Raw genomic sequence first — 18,715 nt, 5'->3', positions numbered from 1 at the left:
TCATGACCAGCAGGTACTTTAAGCTTCTTCCATTATAGGTTCGGAGGACGACGAGCCGGCGGAGCTGCTGCCGCACGCAACATCCGAACGGCGTTTGCGCGACCTACTGGGCGAGCTCAAGGACGTGGAGTTAGTGGCAAAGGCGCTACATGTCTCGAACGTCGAGGAGGTCGACGTTGAAGACCTCAACGTCGAGGAGGTCGACGTTGAAGTAAGGTTTGGCAGCCTTATAGCCGAAATGCCATCGTTTGCTCGCTAACTAGGTAAAAACGTTTTTGTTCTGCTATTACCGTAGTATAAACTAATACTAGACTAGCTATTTATTACCAACGAAAGCTGCATGTTTTGCAAAAGTAGGCGGCAAGTCATGTGGTATTTATCTGGCTCGAAGGAGCTAGCCCTTTTAGTTATGGCCAATGACGTTACGAATAAGTTTCACCTTTGCTCAAAATGGTTCGATATATTTACCGTATTGTCTCCAATCAGCAGCCACGACGTTAAACACGCAGGAAGTGTTGGTTTTGTTTTTGATGGCTAGAGAGCCATTGTAATCCCCTTTCAAAGTGATAGACGCCAGTGTGGTATATGTCAGCAAAACAGCACACTGTGTTGATTTTACGAAAATGTCAGCTTTTTTATGGAGTGCAATTTACTTGACCTACTATAGGAAGCAAAAGGGTTAGTGAGGGTATAGGGCTGATATTGCCCACAGTTCAGATTGCAATCCAGACGTGTTCAAGTGCTGAAGGGCCAAGCCATCCGTCTGACCAGGGCGGAAAAGACTGCGCTCGAAAGAATTACGGTGGATCCACGTGCGCGAGATGGAGCGATTGGTGAGGAGGAGCCAGACACGAACGCTTCCTTCGTCGAGAGGGCCCAGAAGCGCCGCCGGCCGGAAGAGCGACAGCCCTCGTAAGATCTGGTCGCCTCATCTCTCCCATGTCAACCATCGTCGAGCGCTTTTTCAGTATCGCTAGAGTTGCGTATGGGCAGCAACATACATGCTTCAGCCGTACACGCTGGAAATGCTTCTGGTCGTCAAAATGCAAGCTATTGGGACGTCCGTACACTGGAGAGTGCGGAGTGATAGTACGAGGCTTAGCACACAGTATATTGGCACATTATTGCAACAAATATCTATTTTCCGGGTTTGTCTAGTTTAATTATCTATCCATCAATTACTGATCACACGGAGCCTTTCTCCACTTCAGTCTTCAGGACTCACATGCAATAATCTATTGTCCGCTATGTTGTGCAATAGAATAAAATGCACTATTCGGCATCCTTGACTGTACTGCTATTGTGCAGTTCTCAAACTTTGGTCAATCGGACCTCAAGTTGCTAAGTCAAAAGCTGTTTTTTAAGAATGTGAGAGGGTACTTTGCTGCATATTCCTAACAAAAAAGCTATACTGATGCTAAAAATTAGTTATTAGCAGCCACACGCAAAGCCTCCGATCTTACGTAGGTGAGCTGTTCTAGACAATAGAGCGCTTAAACAGGTCAGCACGAAACGATAATCTGATCATTTTGATACTTTTTCTCGCATCTTTCGTTTCGTAGGATGCAAATTTTCGTTGGTTCTGTCACGGTATACAGTTAGATAGAGGACTTACCATTCTGGTCGACTGCATTTAAAAGGTCTGTTCGCTCCAGCCTCTTCACATCACGTCCAAGCAAGTGGGACGTCCGACGAAGCCGACGACGCTCCAAAGTCAAAGTGGAACGATAGGCGACGGATTGTGGCGGGTATTTACTTTGGACCGCTACCTGCGCGGGATCCTCAGAAAGTTACGGAGCTTGTTACCGTTTGTGAGAAGTTCAGCTGTGAATTTCTCCACAAGAATACATTAACGTATATTTTTTCTCTTTATAGCTTCGCCCTTTCTACTTCCTACGTCGGCCCAAGCAAGATACTGTATATCACAGCAATCATGTAACATCGTAAAAGTGGATAATTTGGTGATGTAAAAAGCCTACGCCGTAGGTATACCTGATATATCTATGCTTTGTAAAAATATATATACGTATTAAGTTGTTTTAGAGAGGTTACATGTTTGTCGTGATATACGGTACACGACCCTGATTTAGAGAAAACCGAGATAGTTTGGTGGAGAAGCGAGATATCTTTTTGTCGAATATTGTGGGAGCGTAGAAGCACATGAGTTACTTGACAACGAAACACCAAGGAGGAAGGAGAAAGGAGGCGGGACGCAATGAGCGCCAAGGTTATTCCAGTAAAGGGCACATCGATTAGACCAATGAAGAGGCAGGGAGTGGGCTCGCCCATTAGAAACGGAGCCCACAGAGATCCTCGAGGAGGAAGAGAAAGTGTGCGCTGTGGGGGCTGCTGGCGGCGACATGCAGCAGTCGGCTCAGGCATGGGAGCATCAAGGAGACGGCACGGAACGTAGAGCGCCGCGAAGAGTACTTCCCGGACTGGTGGTCACACATCTCATACGGATCAAAACGAGGTCGAGAGCATATTCGACATCGCGCCCCCGTCTCCGAGGACGATGAAAACGGCTGAGCCCGTACTCGAGCCGCACCGAGGTCGAGGACTTTCCAACGAGTTCCTGGAACAATTGGCACGATAATTTGAGCATAGTGAAGGACCGAAACCTACAAGGACAAAGACGAATGCGACGATGAGAGTTACAATGATGGCTTCGGGAGCTTGCCGAAGGGTGGGTCTTCACCCTTCTCCCTTGTTGCAATCGGCGGAAGGCTCACGAGGAGATGTGCATACGACCAGGCCAGCGTACGTCCTACACAGCGAAAGCGCCCCACCGGCCGTAGCAAGGAAACAGAGGCGCCCTAGGAACATACTGGGGTACAGTGGAATGCCTTGACCCAGCTGAGATGATAGCGTCAGCAAGCTTACCGATGGGAGGTTAAGGCACTACGCCAGATCGACCGATAGTGACGCCGACGAGAGGAACCGGAATGTAGGCGGCTGATCAAGCATTGCAGACCTTCCTGACCGACAGCGTCGGCCAAACGCTACATAGGATTTTGTTGGCGAGTGGAGCACCGGTGCAGAGACCACAAGCTTAAGCAACGGAGCCCGTATCCCCCGCGCCAGCTTCGACTCAACAGATGACGTCGCCGATGACTGGGTACCAGAGTCCCATGGCCCCGAGGGTGATGACATCCGTCGGAATGCTGATGACTACCATTCTCTCGTATAAAGGTGTGTTCTATCAAGTACCTGGTCTCAACGGGAGCAGCGGAGAGAGTGGAGCGTCTCGGCAGAGCGCGTTCTATCCTTTGTTCCAACCGTCGATAACGCCGACGTCTGGGCGGGTCACGGCTGGAGCGCTACCTGTGTAGTCAGCTGCTTCTGATCAGCAGACTCCTGGGAGCTTGAAAAGTGAAACGTACGGACGGCCGTTCCACAGGACGTCGCCAACGAATCGTGTGACGTTTCCGGAACTTACAGGAACCCAGCGAGTGGAGAGGAACATATTTGTTAAAGGGGAAAGGTACTCGATAAAACAGAACTTTCTTAAGAGCCTGAGGCGAGTTAGTACTACAACCAAGATGGTTGAAATGGCGTGTCTGAGTCTGGAGAAGACCTTAAACGAAATGTTTCCACCATTGGTATTCCGACGGAATTACGAAGCGCCGTGAAAGTACGAGGGAAAGGGTTGTCGCGTTCTAGCGTTCTTTTGATAAGTGTACTTACGACATAGATGAACAGACGCGGTTGGCGGTATTCAAGCTGTGTCTTAAAGGCAAGTTGGGTCGAGCGTGGTGGTATAATCCGAGGACTGATACCATTAAAACTATATGAGTAAGGTTCAATAACCGCTTAGTTTGTCGAACTCCGGCACAGTTGTGGAGCCGTGTCAAGGCTGCAAGCGCAGCCATGGTAGTCCGCCGAGGAGTGAAGCGACAAGATCGTGACGATATAAGAAGCTCTAGACTACCACGCTCCACACATGCGGTACCAGCCCTATCTAGATGGACTGAGAAACAAGCAGATGCGAGCTGTTCTGAACGAAGGCATGGTCACGTAGATCCCGGAAGCGCGCGTTCTACTTCTGCATAAGAATCTACACCTTCCGGTGGAAGAAGAGGGCAAGTTTGCAAGCAGTGGAACGGCGCCGGTAAACGCGAATGATGTGACGTCGACGTAGCCGCAGATGCTGCAGAAGCTACAATAGATGAACCAGTTGATGTCTAAGCAGCAGCAGAACTCCGGAACGTAGTAAGGGCACGCTAGCGACGTGGATCCTACTACCGCTCATGGCTCCGACATTCCTAAGTAGAATCATAGCGTCGCGGGCTCACCACGCGGACCTCTTTGTATCCGCCTTGGTCTCGACACGCGTGCCACGTAAAGTGGGGTGGTTTTCGGGCTACTTTAGTATTTGGCATCATACTGCAGTACGACAGTTGCTAGACTAGAAGAGAGTGGTGTGCCTTACTGTCTGAAACGTATGCGCTTATTTAACAGCCTACGATTTACTGCAATCCAGGGTAGGTAAAATGGGCTCCTACGTAGGACCTTAAATCGGAGGCAAAAAGGCACATCACAATACCAATACAGCTCATTGTTTACAAAATAGCTGTATTCATATAAATACATTGGTGGGTCCCTCACCACCGACTTTTAGTATCGAAAAACCTTTCTAGTAGCCCCCTTCCAAAATAAGTGCAGTCTTTTCGGACTCACCATTGGCTAAAATCGGCTTCAGCCTGTTTGCGACGATGCCTGCTCTGTGCAATTGCCGCACTAGTAAAGCGCTCCGGGTGCTTTAACACTGAAAGATGGCACTCGCAACGCTGTGTGCACCAACATCGTCAACGACATACATCTATTTAAAATATTGAAATTTGCCACCACTGAGCATTTATAAAAAAATTAAACACTATTCAATACGCGTATTTTTTGTTAAGCTACATATGGATTGTTATTATCCCTTCTGCTACCAACGTCGCAAGTTACGACGTACCTGAACGCCTTAAGCAGGAAATGGCTCGAAAACACACGCACGCATACTTTAATCAAGCTTATTCTGAGCGAATGACGATATAAGCTGGAAGAGGTCAAATTTGAGAGAACACAAAGGGACATGCTTAGGTTTTGCAAGAGCAGTCATCATTGATGAGTGGCGAGGGGGGCTGTGATGAGTAGCGGAAGGTCGAGCTCATTCAAAGATTCTCCCGGAATCCAGCAAGTCGAGTGATACCATGAATTCGATACAGCTCGCAAACGAGGCAATCGGCAAAGGCTCGCACCGTACACTTCGGTCATCTCTGGCGACCGCTCAAGGCGGCCGGATGGGAGTCGAAGAAGCTGCTGAGAGAAAATCAAACGTCTGGAGATACTTCGTGCCACGTGCTGACGAGAGCGAGCTAGAGGAAGACACAAACTGGTTCACAGGTAACATGTGACGTGTATTTGGATGGAATAGCATGCTGAATGTAATTTTGAAGGGGAGGATGTCATCGTTTGCTTTGCGATCGAGTCTGGGCTGATTAACCTGCGTGAGAGTAGCGAGGATGGCGGCGACGGAATCATTTGTGGCACCGCTAGCGTGCAGCCAGCCGGAGAGTCACGGCAAGGTGAAGACGTTTCTCACAAGTAGCCAGTTCGAGACTCACTGCAAGGTGAGGACGCCGGTGAAGGTGGCGGTGAACAGCGTGGTGGGGATGCTAGTGAAGGCGGTGGTAGCGAGCGAAGTGTGGGCGGACAATACCTGCTTGACAGTCGCTTCAGCGAGGACAGCGAAATAATTGTCGGTGAGCAACGACAATGAGCAACGAGATCCCTTCAACAAAGATGCGGTTTCTGCGTCACAAATCGATTGCTCAGTGATGCTATCGGCACCTTCTTAGATGCTATTTTTGAGTCGAGGGGCGATCTATCCGAGAGCGCGGTGAATAGTGCGTTTGACCTGCCACCTGCGGTGGATGAGCTGGACCACCACATCGACATCAGGGCATTCCAGTGGCTTCTTTCGGAAGCCGAGTCTGAAGCACATGCCGGCGTTTCCGAAGAAGGAAGTTGTGAGGAGGATGACCCACCCAACGTAGCTGAGACTAGCGTGAACGACGTGAATATTTTAAAGGAGGGCGAGCACGCAGATGCCTACGAGAGCTCGGACATCAGTAGGAGTGACGGCGACGATTAACTTGAGGACAAAGTGGTCGTCGCTCGTGAATACCTAGATGATGCCGAGATGTCGGGCGATGAGGTGGCTCTTGTAGACGAAACCTTTATTGAATCTCTTGGTGGCTCATCGGACATGAATCATATTGACAGGGATGCACTACGGAAAACGGCGTGTGGCTCACCACCTTCGACGTTTGAGGAAGCTCCATCCAGCCACCCGCATCTTTCACAAGATATGGACGCGCCCATCATGGAGCTTAGAGAGATAGCCGACTCGCCACTCTTTTTCTATGGCATTATATGCTGAAGGCGCTGTGGGTGCGATTCACGTGAGAGACGAACCGGTATTGAAGGCAGAATATTGAAGCCCGCGCTTCCCGAATGCGAGCAAGCCAAGTGCGCTTGCAGAGACCGTCAACGCCAGAAACGCTGGCGCCGTTACGCCGACGTCTGCGCGCTGAGAAGGGATACGAACCCTCCGAAATCATGAAGGGAATGGCTTGCTGGTTGCTCACGTGTTGTGTCCGCCCATAAGGCGGTTTTTGAGGCATTGGTCAATGTCGGATGATGGAGCAAATTTGTCCGGTATCTTTGGGATGTTTATGACTCTTAACCGGTGCACATCTATACTTCGCGACTTACACTCTGTGAGCAATAAAGCCCCTCACGTTTGCGATCGGCCCTGAAAGCTACGGCCCGTGGTGGATGTGTAGATAGAGCGGTGTCGCTCTGGGTGGTCGCTTCCTGCCGTGTTTTCCTTTGATGAAGGAGTACTGCCATTGACGCTGCGAAGGAATACTACACTACGCACATCTTCATGCCTGACAAGCCGCATTGATACAGAACTAAGATGTTGATGGTCTGCGACTCTAAGACAGCGTACTGCCACCGGCGAGCTCTAGTTGTTATTTTTTTTAAGTCGCACCTTTCGACTTTTTTGTATCAGTAAAGCTAATGTACCAACTTTCTTCGTAGCTTCGAAGTGTAAGTTGGTGCGAGAGAGAGACGGAGGATGATACGACAGTCGATAGCAAGACTGGTGCTGCAGCAGTCGTCCGCAATATAAGTATTTTGCTTGGACAGAACTCGTCTGGCTCTCGATTAATTGTGATTGATCGATTCTACTCGTCGGTGGCTCTGGCTCCCAACGACTTGCGATATCTACGCTATCGGAACGATTGTCGTCAATCGTATCGGGTTTGATGCGCAACAGGTAGAAAAGCGCAAAATCCGACCGAAAAGAATCCCACAAGGAAGCTTCACGCTTACGCGTTGCGCTGCGGTCCCCACAATGGTTGTGTGCCACTGGTAGGACCGAAAAACCGTACACTACGTAGCAACAGGTGTGTCAATGGACGAAGCCCGCGTCAATCGCAACGTCCGACAGGTAGGCCAAATTCCAGCTCCGTACCCGAAGTAGGTGTCGGATTACCAGCGATGGATGGGGGGAAGGAGTTGATGTGCATGATCAACCCCGCCTCCATTCCGCCCAGACCTCGTTTCATCCGCAAGTATTATAATTCTTTGTTCCTGGGGTTCATGGACATTGATTTAGTGAACGCATTTATTACGCACAAGGAATCATGTCGAATCGGTAAACGCATCGTGCTAAGGCTTCCGGGGATGGTAGGTTGACGCAAGAAGACGCGGCGCGAGATCCTTCAGGATGGCGGTGCTCCAAACCTTCTGTGCGTGTTATTTGGAAAGTGCTTCAAAGATACTCCGTGAGAGCCCCGCATTTCAGTTGTTTTCTTGCGAGTAGTACATCTATTCTGTTCGTTTTTTGTAAGTGTCAAATCTCAACATTTTATTCATCTGTCGGCTTTGTCCAGACGATACGGAATGTCGTAAGTTACGACATAGTACTCCCTAGAAGGAATCATACGTCGTTAGTGATACGACGTTAAAAGCTAAATCCTTCGACCATTTTACCCTAAACCCAGTGTATTCTGCTCTGGAAAGGCCAGATCCATGCAAACGCAAGCATAAATTCGTCGTCGTAAGTTACGACGAAAACTTAGCGGTTCACAGGTCAAATTTCCGGTAACAGAGGGGTTAATAGAGCGAGTACTAGTACTAGCATGCTCTGTTAGTTTTTGGATGAAGAGCTTTTATCTATAATAGCGTGCTATTAATAACGGCGCTGTAAATAGAGTTGTAGTCGTAAACGGATTCTTTTGAAGTTTTCTCGCTCGAATGCTCCCCTTCTTTTTAGTTTTTAAAAGATTTGTCAATATAATAAACCCCAGCGAAAGCAAAAAAAACAAGAGAAGGTTGCATTTATTCACAATGTCAATCCTGGAGCCGAGTGCTTAAGTAAACATGGTCCTGATCGTTATGTTGCTTGTACGTCCTGCTTAACATGTAAAGTGTTGGAAAGAGATTTGTTACACACTTACGAAGCTGGTACATGTACTAAAATAGTACTACGTAGTAATGCTTAACACCTTGCGTCCGGACGGTACTTGCCCAGAACGCGTAAGCGCATGTCGTAAGATACGGTATATCAATGTTACTACGTATTTGTATGGGTGCACTTTTTGACGTGAGGTTAGGTGCATTAATTTTCAACAGGTTTTTCTTTCAATGTCGTAACTCTGACGGGATTCAGCGACAGTATTGCCTGCTCAATGTCGTAACTGACTGCAAGTGCAGTCAACAGATGGCTAAATTGCTTCACAGGCAGTCCACTTAAATCAAGAAACGCAAGGACGAAGGTACGATGGTTCAAGAAGCTGTGTATTTGAAACAAATCACTAATCAACTGACACGCAACCAAGCTCACTCGTCATCACTACCATTCTCGTTGTCACCACCGTTGCCGTCGTCGCTGCCAGCATCGTGCCCAAGTCGAAGTTCCCGTCGCGTCTTCTTTCTTTGGCCAGCTTTCTGGCCGGGCCGACGGAGCACAATGCGCTTCCCTAAGTTTGGTGGGATAGCTTGCCCGGCGTCGAAGTCATCATGCCAGATATCATAGCATGTCTTCGCAACGCCCTTGTATTCCCGTCGAATACGGTTGCACAACCAGCATTTCGCATTATCAACGGAGCAGCGTTCGCAAAAGAACGTTGTTGCGAAGGACTTCTTCTTTTCAGTACGCAAGAGCGCGCAGACCTTGCACGATCTCTGCCGGCGTTTCTGGACCCCAGTAACGGTAACCCAATCTTCAGACTGCTGCAGCGCGTGCGTGAGGCGTACTGGGGTGCGCTGGCGCTTTTGGCTCGCAGGAGGCGGTGTTGCCTCCACTCCAGCAAAATCTTCGGCTTTGAGTTGGAGAAGTTGATTTTGAAGGACGCAAAACCACTCTGAGCGCTTCATAGCAGCCATCCCCTTGATCTTGGCCCCCTCTTTGTGCGTAAGATACGCATTTACCATGACCATGTCCAGCAAACCTAAGAATAGGCTCTTATAATATTTCGTGAACCTCGTCGACATTTGCAGTGAATACGACTGGAGACGGAGTTGATCGTGGACATCAACTCCGCTCATCCAGTTCTGGTAGTCATTTACAGCAGAGGGGCACGGCACTCGAACCGCACCGATACGTTTTATTTTTCGCTCAATTGTCGACGCCGCCATAATGGAGCCCGTACAGAGATAATAGACGGGCTTCCGGTCCCACCAAACACAGGAAATCATGGTCGGGATGTCGATCTGGGAAGGCCGAACGACGTCTTCCCCCTCGTGTTGTTGCTCTTCACCACTACTACCAGCTCCTGCTTGGTCTAGTTCCCCACCTTCTTCATCTCGGACTTGAGCATCAGCATCCGCCTCTTCCAGCAAGCCACTGTCGAACGCGTAGTCCACGACTGATTTCTCCCCCACGAAGACGTGCGTGTTGTCAGGACTCGAGTAGCTCCACTCAGTCTGGAGGCCACTCGGACGCTTGGACTTCCACCCCGCCGCCCGAAGCTGCCGCCATAAGTGGCCAAAGTCAATATCGTGTGTAGCGGCAGCCGGCGCGGCGGGCTTCTCGCGTCGACTATTCCGTATGCGCACCATCCAGCAAAATGTCGAATGAGTGGCTGTTCACGACGTGGCTGATCCCCTTCCCCTGGCCTGGTTTTGACTTGTAGCAAAATGACCTCTCGCAGATTATATTTTTGTGGTAACTTGATTAAAGTATTGAAAAAACTTTTCCGAGCCATTTGCTAATGACCTTCGTGCAATGTCGTAATATACGACGTAACAAAAATAATATGTCGTCTTATACGACGTTCGTAAGCAAGGTGTTAAGATAAGTGCATCGCAAAAATGCCAATGTGCGAATTCGGACTGTCTCTGCAGATATTGAGGGCACTGAGTAACTACCAAAAATCGCCTATGGCTTGCTCTCCCATGTGACGTACCATTGAGCCAAATTCTTACTGATTTAAGGATATGCAAACGGCCTTCACTCGGCCTATTCAAACCTAGAAAACGCTGTGGTACCCCCCCCCCGGGAGAACAAATAAAAATGTTTTTCGCACACACCGTGCTTCTTTATTATTGGCGGACGAAGTTTTCGTTGCGCTTCAGCATTCCTTTCTCCACTTTCTTCTTGTGCGCCTCGTTAGATTTGGCTAATTGCTTGGCGACATACGTCTTTAGACTGTTATTGGTTTTAACTAGATGCTATATCAGCTGCCACGTTGTTGCCATGCTCCCACAGTAAGTCAGTCAGCATACTTATTTATTTTTGATTTTTCAAACTCAACTTTGAAAAAAACTCGGCAAAAGTCTTAGCATCGGCATGAGAGCTGAGCGGAGAGGTATACATACAATAAGCCAAGACAAGTCCTGGTGTCAGCAAGTGCGTATGTGGCGACCAGCCTCTAGGTCGGCTTCGGCGCACAAATATTATTTGTCAATATTACTTTGCTACTGGTTAGCTCCGACACCTTCTTGCAACACTTTATTAGTACTATAATGACCCATTTCTCGCAATCTGATTGAAACAGATAGACTAGCTGAATGTTGCCTGTCTCGTCCAGATTGAGCTCGCACTGTTTTTTTAGCAGCAGTTTGCAGCACGCTGGATGGACATGATCAACAAGCTCTCGAACGAGCTCCACTTAAAAAGGGATATTTGGGAAAACGTCGTTTTTAGACAGGAATTTAAGAATCACACTTACCTTTGAAATAATTTTAGGAGAATAGGAAGCTTTCTCTTTAAGAAATTAATAGTTACCTAAAAGAAGAGACTCATTGTAAAAGCTAATGGGCTGACCCCCCACTCATTTTTTCCTTAAATTTTGGCATTTGCGAGCTCTAATTTTAAACAAATTACCAACAAAGAACGAAACCGTGGGTCTGGCCGTCGTATAAACAAGGTCGAGATGGCGGCGGCGTTGCTGCAGTATCAAGCATGTCTGGGCATGATGGTTCGTCTGCAGGTGGAGGATCTGACTCTGCTTAAAGAGGACTTTGATCGAGCAGGTCGAGGCCTTTCATTGCACGAATTCGTGAACGTTATGTTGGATCGTGTGAGCTGGAAACCAGAGAGCGTCGTGAGTTTTATTGAAGACCTCATTGAACTCTTCGCTCAAGTGGATGTGAATGGCGACGGAACGATGGAATGGGAGGAGTTTACTAGTGCTATTATCGAAGGAGGCATGGGGTCGTCAGGTGGAGGCAACGATGATGTGGCTGGAACGGTGGCTCAATTGAGAGATCTCCAATACGAAGAGCACTCTCGATTCGTAGATGCAGCAGTCAATCGACCACTCAAGAAGATTGAATATCTCCCGGAGTTTCGGAGAGTGTTGCTACTAGAAAGTTCGCGTCCTGTGGTGGAGATATTAGATCCTACAGGTTTGTTTCCACCTGAGATCGAAGACAATGGTAAAGACGCTGGATCGACTTCTGGAGAGAAAGATCTCAACACAGACTCACATACTGAAGACTCGATAGCTGCCACCTTGTCGTTTACACCGTCACTACCAGTAGTTAACAAGTTCCACCCGCTGTGTTACGTCTCTGGCTATCGACGCGATCAGGACGAAGTTCGGTCCGAACGATCTCCAGTTCAAGCTCTCAAATATCTAGCAGGTCTAGATTTACTCGTAGTCTCTGCTGGTGATCTGAAGCTGACGTTCTGGTCCTCTACGCTACTGACAGCGTGCAGCACGAGTGCAATGGAGACACCTCGGCCCTTGGCTATTGTTCATACACCACGTCCTCAACGAGTACTCGAGTGGAGTGCCAATACTCAACAACTCTTCTCCATCTCAGCTGACTTGATGATATCAGTCTTCCACGTCATCAGATCTACCGTCAGTATCACTGCCAATGCCAAAACCCGAGGAGAATCGAGTGACGGCACATGTGAAGTTCGTCTTGTGACGACGTTAAAGAAACACACAGATTTACTCCAAGACCTGCTGCTTCTTAACGACGATACATTGTTATCATGCGGAATGGACAACATGATCTACCTTTGGGATACCCACACCCTCCAGACGCGCACCTTTCGTCAAGGTCATCGTCGAGGTGTACGGTTAATGGTGAAGTTATCATCGCAAGTTTTTATGAGTGCAGGGTTCGAGTGTGAAGTCTTTGGATGGGAGATCTCCGCCTTAGCCACCACCCCAGTCTTCCGTCTTTCGGGTCACGGTTCCCCTGTGTGTTGTATTCAACTCATTCCTTCGGCAGCGTATGCAGCAGCCTCGGCGTTGTTGAAGAACTCCAAGTCTGAACTCTCCAGTATTCGAATGTTGGCCGACCAATGTATCACGGTGGATGATGAAGGTTGGTTCCGATGGTGGACTCTAGCCAATGTGCTGTCAGTTGAGAGTACCGACGCCGAATTAAGTAGCAGTCGACGCTGTTTGCAGGTCTTTAGAATGGGGAGTGACCTAAGTCGGTATCCGTGGAAAGCGCATTCGTTGGCGGCTCTAAACAACGGTCAAAGTCTGTTAGTTGCGGGTGCACACAAGGTTAAATTACTTCGTCGTGTTCGTATCAAGCCACGCGTACTCGCCGCAAGTGCAGTGTTATTCAACGAGGCTTCGTTAACGATTGCGACTGCTACTGATCGAGAGATTCGTGTGTGGGACGCTGCTTCGGGTTCATTGTTGCGTTCGTATCGAGGGCTTGTGGGTGCAGATATCACGTGTGTGGATTTGGATTCTAGACAGCGGAAGCTTGTCGTTGGAGCACAGAATGGAGAACTTGCAGTGGTGAATTACTTGAACGGAGCTGTACTGGGACGATGGACGCCTCACGGACAGCAAGTCTCGGCTCTGTTGTACTGTAAAGAAGACCATACAGTTCTTACGGCGTCATGGGACCGATCACTGCGTCTATACGACGATGACGCCCCGAAAACAGGAGGAGTTGCAGCTCAAAACGTACTGCTGCGTTGCATCACTGAGGCCCACGACAGCGACATTAAGTGTCTCGCTTACTGCCACGCACTAAGTCTCGTTGCTAGTGGTGGTACGGACGGTGTGATCAAAATATGGGACTACATCTACTTCCTTCTTGAAGACACGTGCACTCCACCATGTCCAACTGACACTTCATGCAACGCGTCAACACACGGAGCGTTGACAACTAGTGAAGTGAATGTACTTGAGTTTATTGAACCGTATCCATTGCTCCTTTCGGGCCATGAAAGTGGACAAGTGTGTGTATGGAGCTTGGCGCCTTCAAAGCCTACGGTACTTCTGCTGTGCTTCTACCCATTCCACATGACGCCAGTAAAACCCGTGGAGGTTCTACCAGCTACTGAAGAGGATTCGGAAGCTCCAATAAACGATAGTAGCCTCGATGGTCCAATCGTTGATATCTCTCCTACAGTTGATACTTCAGTAGTGGAGCAAGCTCCAGCGTCTTCGTCCCCGTTGACAACTGCCAAACTTAATAGTCCTGTCACATGTTGTCGAACTTTTTACGATGAGACTGGCGGAGAACAACTAGCTGCAGGGATCGATCGTGGCAGATTTTTACTATTCGCTTCGAGTTTTAACGGCGAGGTGATTGCGTGCGATATTTCCAAGCTGATCCTCGCTGCACATGTCCGAGCTTTTTGCGAACAGAACATGCCTTCTAGATACGATCGAGCGTATAATCCACGTCGACGCTTTCTTCGACAGGGCAAACACGCAAAACGTCTTCGCAATCGACACACAGATAGCAACGCAACAGGAAATCCAGAGGCCAAACCGCTTCATGTGGACGAAACAGACGTCGTGTGTACACATCGATGGACAGCGCATCGCGGAAATGTACGAAGCTTACAGATTGTCGCCGAGCCGCGTGGTGTGATAACGTGTGGTAGTGATAAAGGGGTTTACGTTTGGGACTTCCAAGGCCGACGAATGGGTAGTTTGGGCACTGGAATGCCACCAGTTGGGAAGAACACAGTTGATAAAACAACGACTGACATTGATCCCAATATCTGGCGTTGGGAAGTGGATGTTACGAGTGCTGCAGCACTCAAACGAAAGCAAGCACAACAAATTTGGGACGAATTGAAAGGTACCAAACTCAAGTCATTAGCGTTAAAACAGCAGTCTATGACGCTACTCGATCGAGAACGGAAGCGAAGTCGGATGCTCAGTAGTGCAAGTGTGCCGGTTCTGAGTCAATCTTCGCGTAACTCAAGTACTCAAGAGATGACTTCAAGTGTGTCGACAAGTGCGATTGCGTTGGCTTCACAAGAGCGTAATACTATCGAGTATTCATCAGATGAGCAACAGCCACAAGAGAGTGGTACCCTTAATCATTCACGTCGATTATTTGACCAACTAGCAGGCAAAACGACGTGGAAGAAGAGTGATCTTCAGCTGGCTAGACAAGCAGCTTGGGAGAAGGAACGAGTCAAGTTCCAGCAACGTATGAAGACGATCATGAGGCGGAAAGATGCCAAGAGAAAGAAGGAAGAACAGAGAATTACTGAGGACAACCAGCATGAAGGTACGGTTTCCGGTCATGGAGATGTAAGCGACTCACTCGGAAAGCTCGAGGTGTTGGGTGCAGTAGATGCCGACGACCCGCACATGCTCCTACCAACACTACAAAACCCTGTTCAAGAACTTCCTTTTGCGGATAAAGACAACTGGGCTGTGGGGAGTCTGAACCGAGAAAAGCAAATGTACGAGCACTTCCATCGTGAAAATATCCGTCGCTCTAACAAGCAGATAGCAGGAAGTAGCGGACTTCTACGACAAAAACGACTTGAATGCTCGATAGCGACGATGGACTTGACACCGTCTGCGTTCTTACTCGAGAAACTCGGGGTGAGCTGCATAATTCATGAAAACGTTGATCAGGGGCCACCACCTCGACGTAAAAAAACGATAAAGAAGCTTTGTCCAAAGCGCGTTACAGCACTTGCAAGAGCTCGTTCCTTGGCTTCATTACCAGATCGACCCAATGAAATCTTCAACAAGTCTGCGCCTACGCTAGTCTCAAGCGTCAGTACTAGTGTTTTAAAGCGGCGAAGTCTTCTCTCCACGCTTTACAAACAATACGACGAGCTGCTTGACGATGACCGTGATAACAACAGTCCATGTCTGGACCCCTCGGCGCAATCTAGTCCAGAGTTGCCTTGTATTTCTAACGAGGAAGCAACGATTCTATCGGATCCAGTGAGCTCTAACAGAGACGAACCACTTCCCATGAGTCCTGTGGCGACTCAAGACATGAAACCAAGCCTTCATCCGATTCGAAGGCACCCGAAGTCTGCGCTCACGACAGCAGATCGAGGTCCACAGCTCCGTCAAAATACACCTTCGTCTAGTTCCGCTGGAGCGATTCGGTCTTCAGCAAAGCCCCAATCGCCCAAGAAAGAGCTCAAATCGGCCAAGAAGGTACGCATCCGCTCAGATGCGGCGCTGATGCGGCAGGAACGCTTCGGTCAGTACTCGCGCGATGATATCGTCAACATTTATCGCACGTTCAGCAAATTGGATCAAGATGGGAGTGGCGCCATTACGATACGTGAAATAGTAGGCGGTAGCGGACTCTTCTCGGGGACTCATATGCAAGATAACATTGGCAGTATCTTCAGCAGCATCGACAAGGATCAAAGTGGACTCATCGACCTCGCAGAGCTTTGTACTGTTGTATTTGGAGACGCACCTCCCGAAGTTCTAGAGGAGATTCTACGCTTGTGCCGACTATTGGAGTTTGTAGAGAAGAACCGGCGAGTAAGGAAGAAGACGCTGACGACCGAGCAATTGCAGGAACTCCAACAGCTCTTCAAGGTACGTCAAGTTGAAGCTGCTTTTTTCACACGTCACAGATTTTTACTCACTAATCCCCTTGTGCTCTTAGCTTTATGACACGGACAATAATGGCGACATTGATGCTAGTGAACTGCTTGAGGCTCTTCGTTATAACGACCGGTTCTACGAGAGCGATCGTCGTGGATCGACACAGCTTACGAAGGAGGACGTCGCACGCATTATTTTGTCGTTTGATGCAAATGCCAACGCCACTCTCGATCTACAGGAGTTCATCGAACTTTTCCGTGAAGACGCTTAGGAGGAATCTGCACCTACTATTTAGCTTGCGCTTTCACTGGCCCGTGTAACTTAAATCTTTCGACTTGAAGGTAAGAAGAATGCTACAATATTTACATCCTCCAGGATACGAAGCTTGTGTCTGACTTGGTTTCCGAAAAGTGTTCAGGGCGGCTACTGCGTGAGTAAATCCGAAAACTGGTGTATATGCGAAAGTATCATTTTGTTTTAGTATTTTCTTTATTGATACAGCCTAAAATAAACTTTGAAGCATTAATCTTTTTTTAAAGTAGCTGTTATTATTTTAACCCTCTAAACTTCAAAAGCTGCATGTTTTAGTAGTACTTACATGTGCACATCGTTTAGGAATGTTATTGGCCTGTGAACGTCCACGTCTGGCGCTACTCAAACTTTCATTGGCGGTGAAAGTTGTTTTTCAACATATGCATCTACGGCATCCCATCATGAGTCCATTCCATTTGACGACCAGAGCTCTCGCAGTCTGCGAGTCGCAGAGGTGTCATGTGGCGCAATAGCTCAGTTCTCCGTTGTCGCGGGTCTTCCGCACGCTCCAAACTTGTCGCAGCTCGCTCCTTGGGCTTAACAGAGTCTCAATGGGGTTCGTACTCCACCACCGGCTCGGTCGATCTCCTGGCATCAGTTGGCAATACGCCATTGCTTGAGCTCACTACCTTGTCCAAACTTACTGGCTGCAAGCTTCTAGCTAAAGCAGAGTATGCCAACCCCAGTGGAAGTATCAAGGATCGTGTAGCCAAGTCGCTTATCCTGGACGCCGAGGAACGCGGTTTACTGAAGCCTGGAGGCACGATCATCGAAGCTACAGGAGGCAGCACGGGCGTGTCCCTCGCATTACTTGGAGCTTCACGAGGCTATAAGACACTGTTAACGATGCCGGATATCACTGCAAAGGAGAAGGTGCAGATGATGAAAACAATGGGCGCTCAAGTCCACGTCCTGCCCACGACGTCGATGTCGGATAAGGAGAACCATTTCTTCCACGTCGCTGCTCGTCTTGCCGAGACGACACCGAACGCGTATTGTCCGAACCAATTTGATAATATTGCCAACATGATGGCGCATTATGAAGGAACCGCGCCCGAGATCTGGAGCCAAGTGAATGGAGAGATCGACGGCTTTGTGACGTCTGCAGGGACGTCGGGAACTATCGCCGGGATGTCGAGGTTCTTTAAGAAGAAGAAGTCGGATGTGAAGGTCTGGCTTATTGATCCGGAGGAGACGGCAGCGATGTCGGCTTTTATCAATAATGACAGGTCAACCAGCACGATTGAAGACGGTTTTGAGGTCGTGCCGATGGCCAAGGGAGCCACGATCGCAGAGGGTGTAGCAGCGTTGTCACGTGTGACGCAGAACCTGCGAGAGTCGATTGTCGACAAGGGAATCACTGCGAATAACCAGGAGATTGTAGGCATGGCCTACTTCTTGCTTCGTAACGACGGTATCTTTGTTGGACCGAGTAGTGCTCTGAACGTACTTGGCGCGGTGAAGATGGCGCGTGAGCTTGGCCCAGGACATACAATCGTGACGATCTTGGCTGATGGCGGTGTGCGCTACGGCAGTAAATTGTACAATGCGGAGTGGCTTCAAGAGAACAGGCTGATACCTCAGCTATCTGAGGGGTCAGCGCTAGACTTTGTCGAAGAGCTTACATTCCCCACGACGGTTTAGCGATGTCATTAACTGTAAGCTCATAAAAAAATTCTTGAGAATCTTTAAAAACAATTCTTATACGAAGAGCTCGCAACCTGTTACTGTAGTCGAGCGTGTGGGGGGGTTCTAGTAGCAAGGCCCAACTTAAAGAGATGAAGATATACCGTACAGTATTTTTTTTAACAACACGAAAGTTTTTTTTTTCCAAGAGCGCGTATGGTCGTATTAATGATACCAGTCATCTACAATACTTCATTATAAGTTAGACTACAAGTAGAAAAGAAGATAACACTAAAGTAGTGGTGAACTTCTGTACAGTGCTGCTATTAATTATAGGGACACTAGATTTTCTCAAGGTAGATTGTGCCGCTCGGTCCAACAAACACTTGCCTAACGCCTAACAAGACCATCTTAAAAAAAAATGTACGTACTGCAAATTCTAAAGTGAAACT

The 18,715-nt window shown here is 48.5% G+C and overlaps 2 protein-coding genes and 1 non-coding gene across 3 annotated transcripts; 2 read left to right on the top strand and 1 right to left on the bottom strand.

The window, feature by feature from the left end:
• Positions 1-1,175: 1,175 nt before the first annotated feature.
• On the bottom strand, positions 1,176-1,217 carry PITG_33016 (the record flags this gene model as incomplete). Its single annotated transcript, XR_009934410.1, has 1 exon — positions 1,176-1,217. It is a non-coding gene; the product is annotated as a 28S ribosomal RNA (ribosomal RNA).
• An 11,598-nt stretch (positions 1,218-12,815) lies between these two features.
• On the top strand, positions 12,816-16,596 carry PITG_06268 (uncharacterized protein; the record flags this gene model as incomplete). Its single annotated transcript, XM_002998379.1, has 6 exons — positions 12,816-13,611; positions 13,669-13,820; positions 13,926-14,655; positions 14,797-15,603; positions 15,751-16,259; positions 16,387-16,596. 6 exons carry the CDS (start codon positions 12,816-12,818, stop codon positions 16,594-16,596), a joined length of 3,204 nt encoding a protein of 1,067 aa, XP_002998425.1.
• Positions 16,597-17,066: 470 nt separating this feature from the next.
• PITG_06267 (cysteine synthase, putative) lies at positions 17,067-18,281 on the top strand (the record flags this gene model as incomplete). The annotated part of the gene is made up of 1 exon (XM_002998378.1): positions 17,067-18,281. The coding sequence occupies one exon, from the start codon at positions 17,097-17,099 to the stop codon at positions 18,279-18,281; it is 1,185 nt and encodes a 394-aa protein (XP_002998424.1).
• Positions 18,282-18,715: the final 434 nt, after the last annotated feature.

The sequence above is a fragment of the Phytophthora infestans genome, genomic scaffold (genome assembly GCF_000142945.1).
Source record: "Phytophthora infestans T30-4 supercont1.8 genomic scaffold, whole genome shotgun sequence".
NCBI classification, from domain to species: Eukaryota; Oomycota; class Peronosporomycetes; order Peronosporales; family Peronosporaceae; genus Phytophthora; species Phytophthora infestans.
The sequence above is the reverse complement of the archived record's forward strand: the minus strand, read 5'-3'. Positions and strand labels throughout refer to the sequence as shown.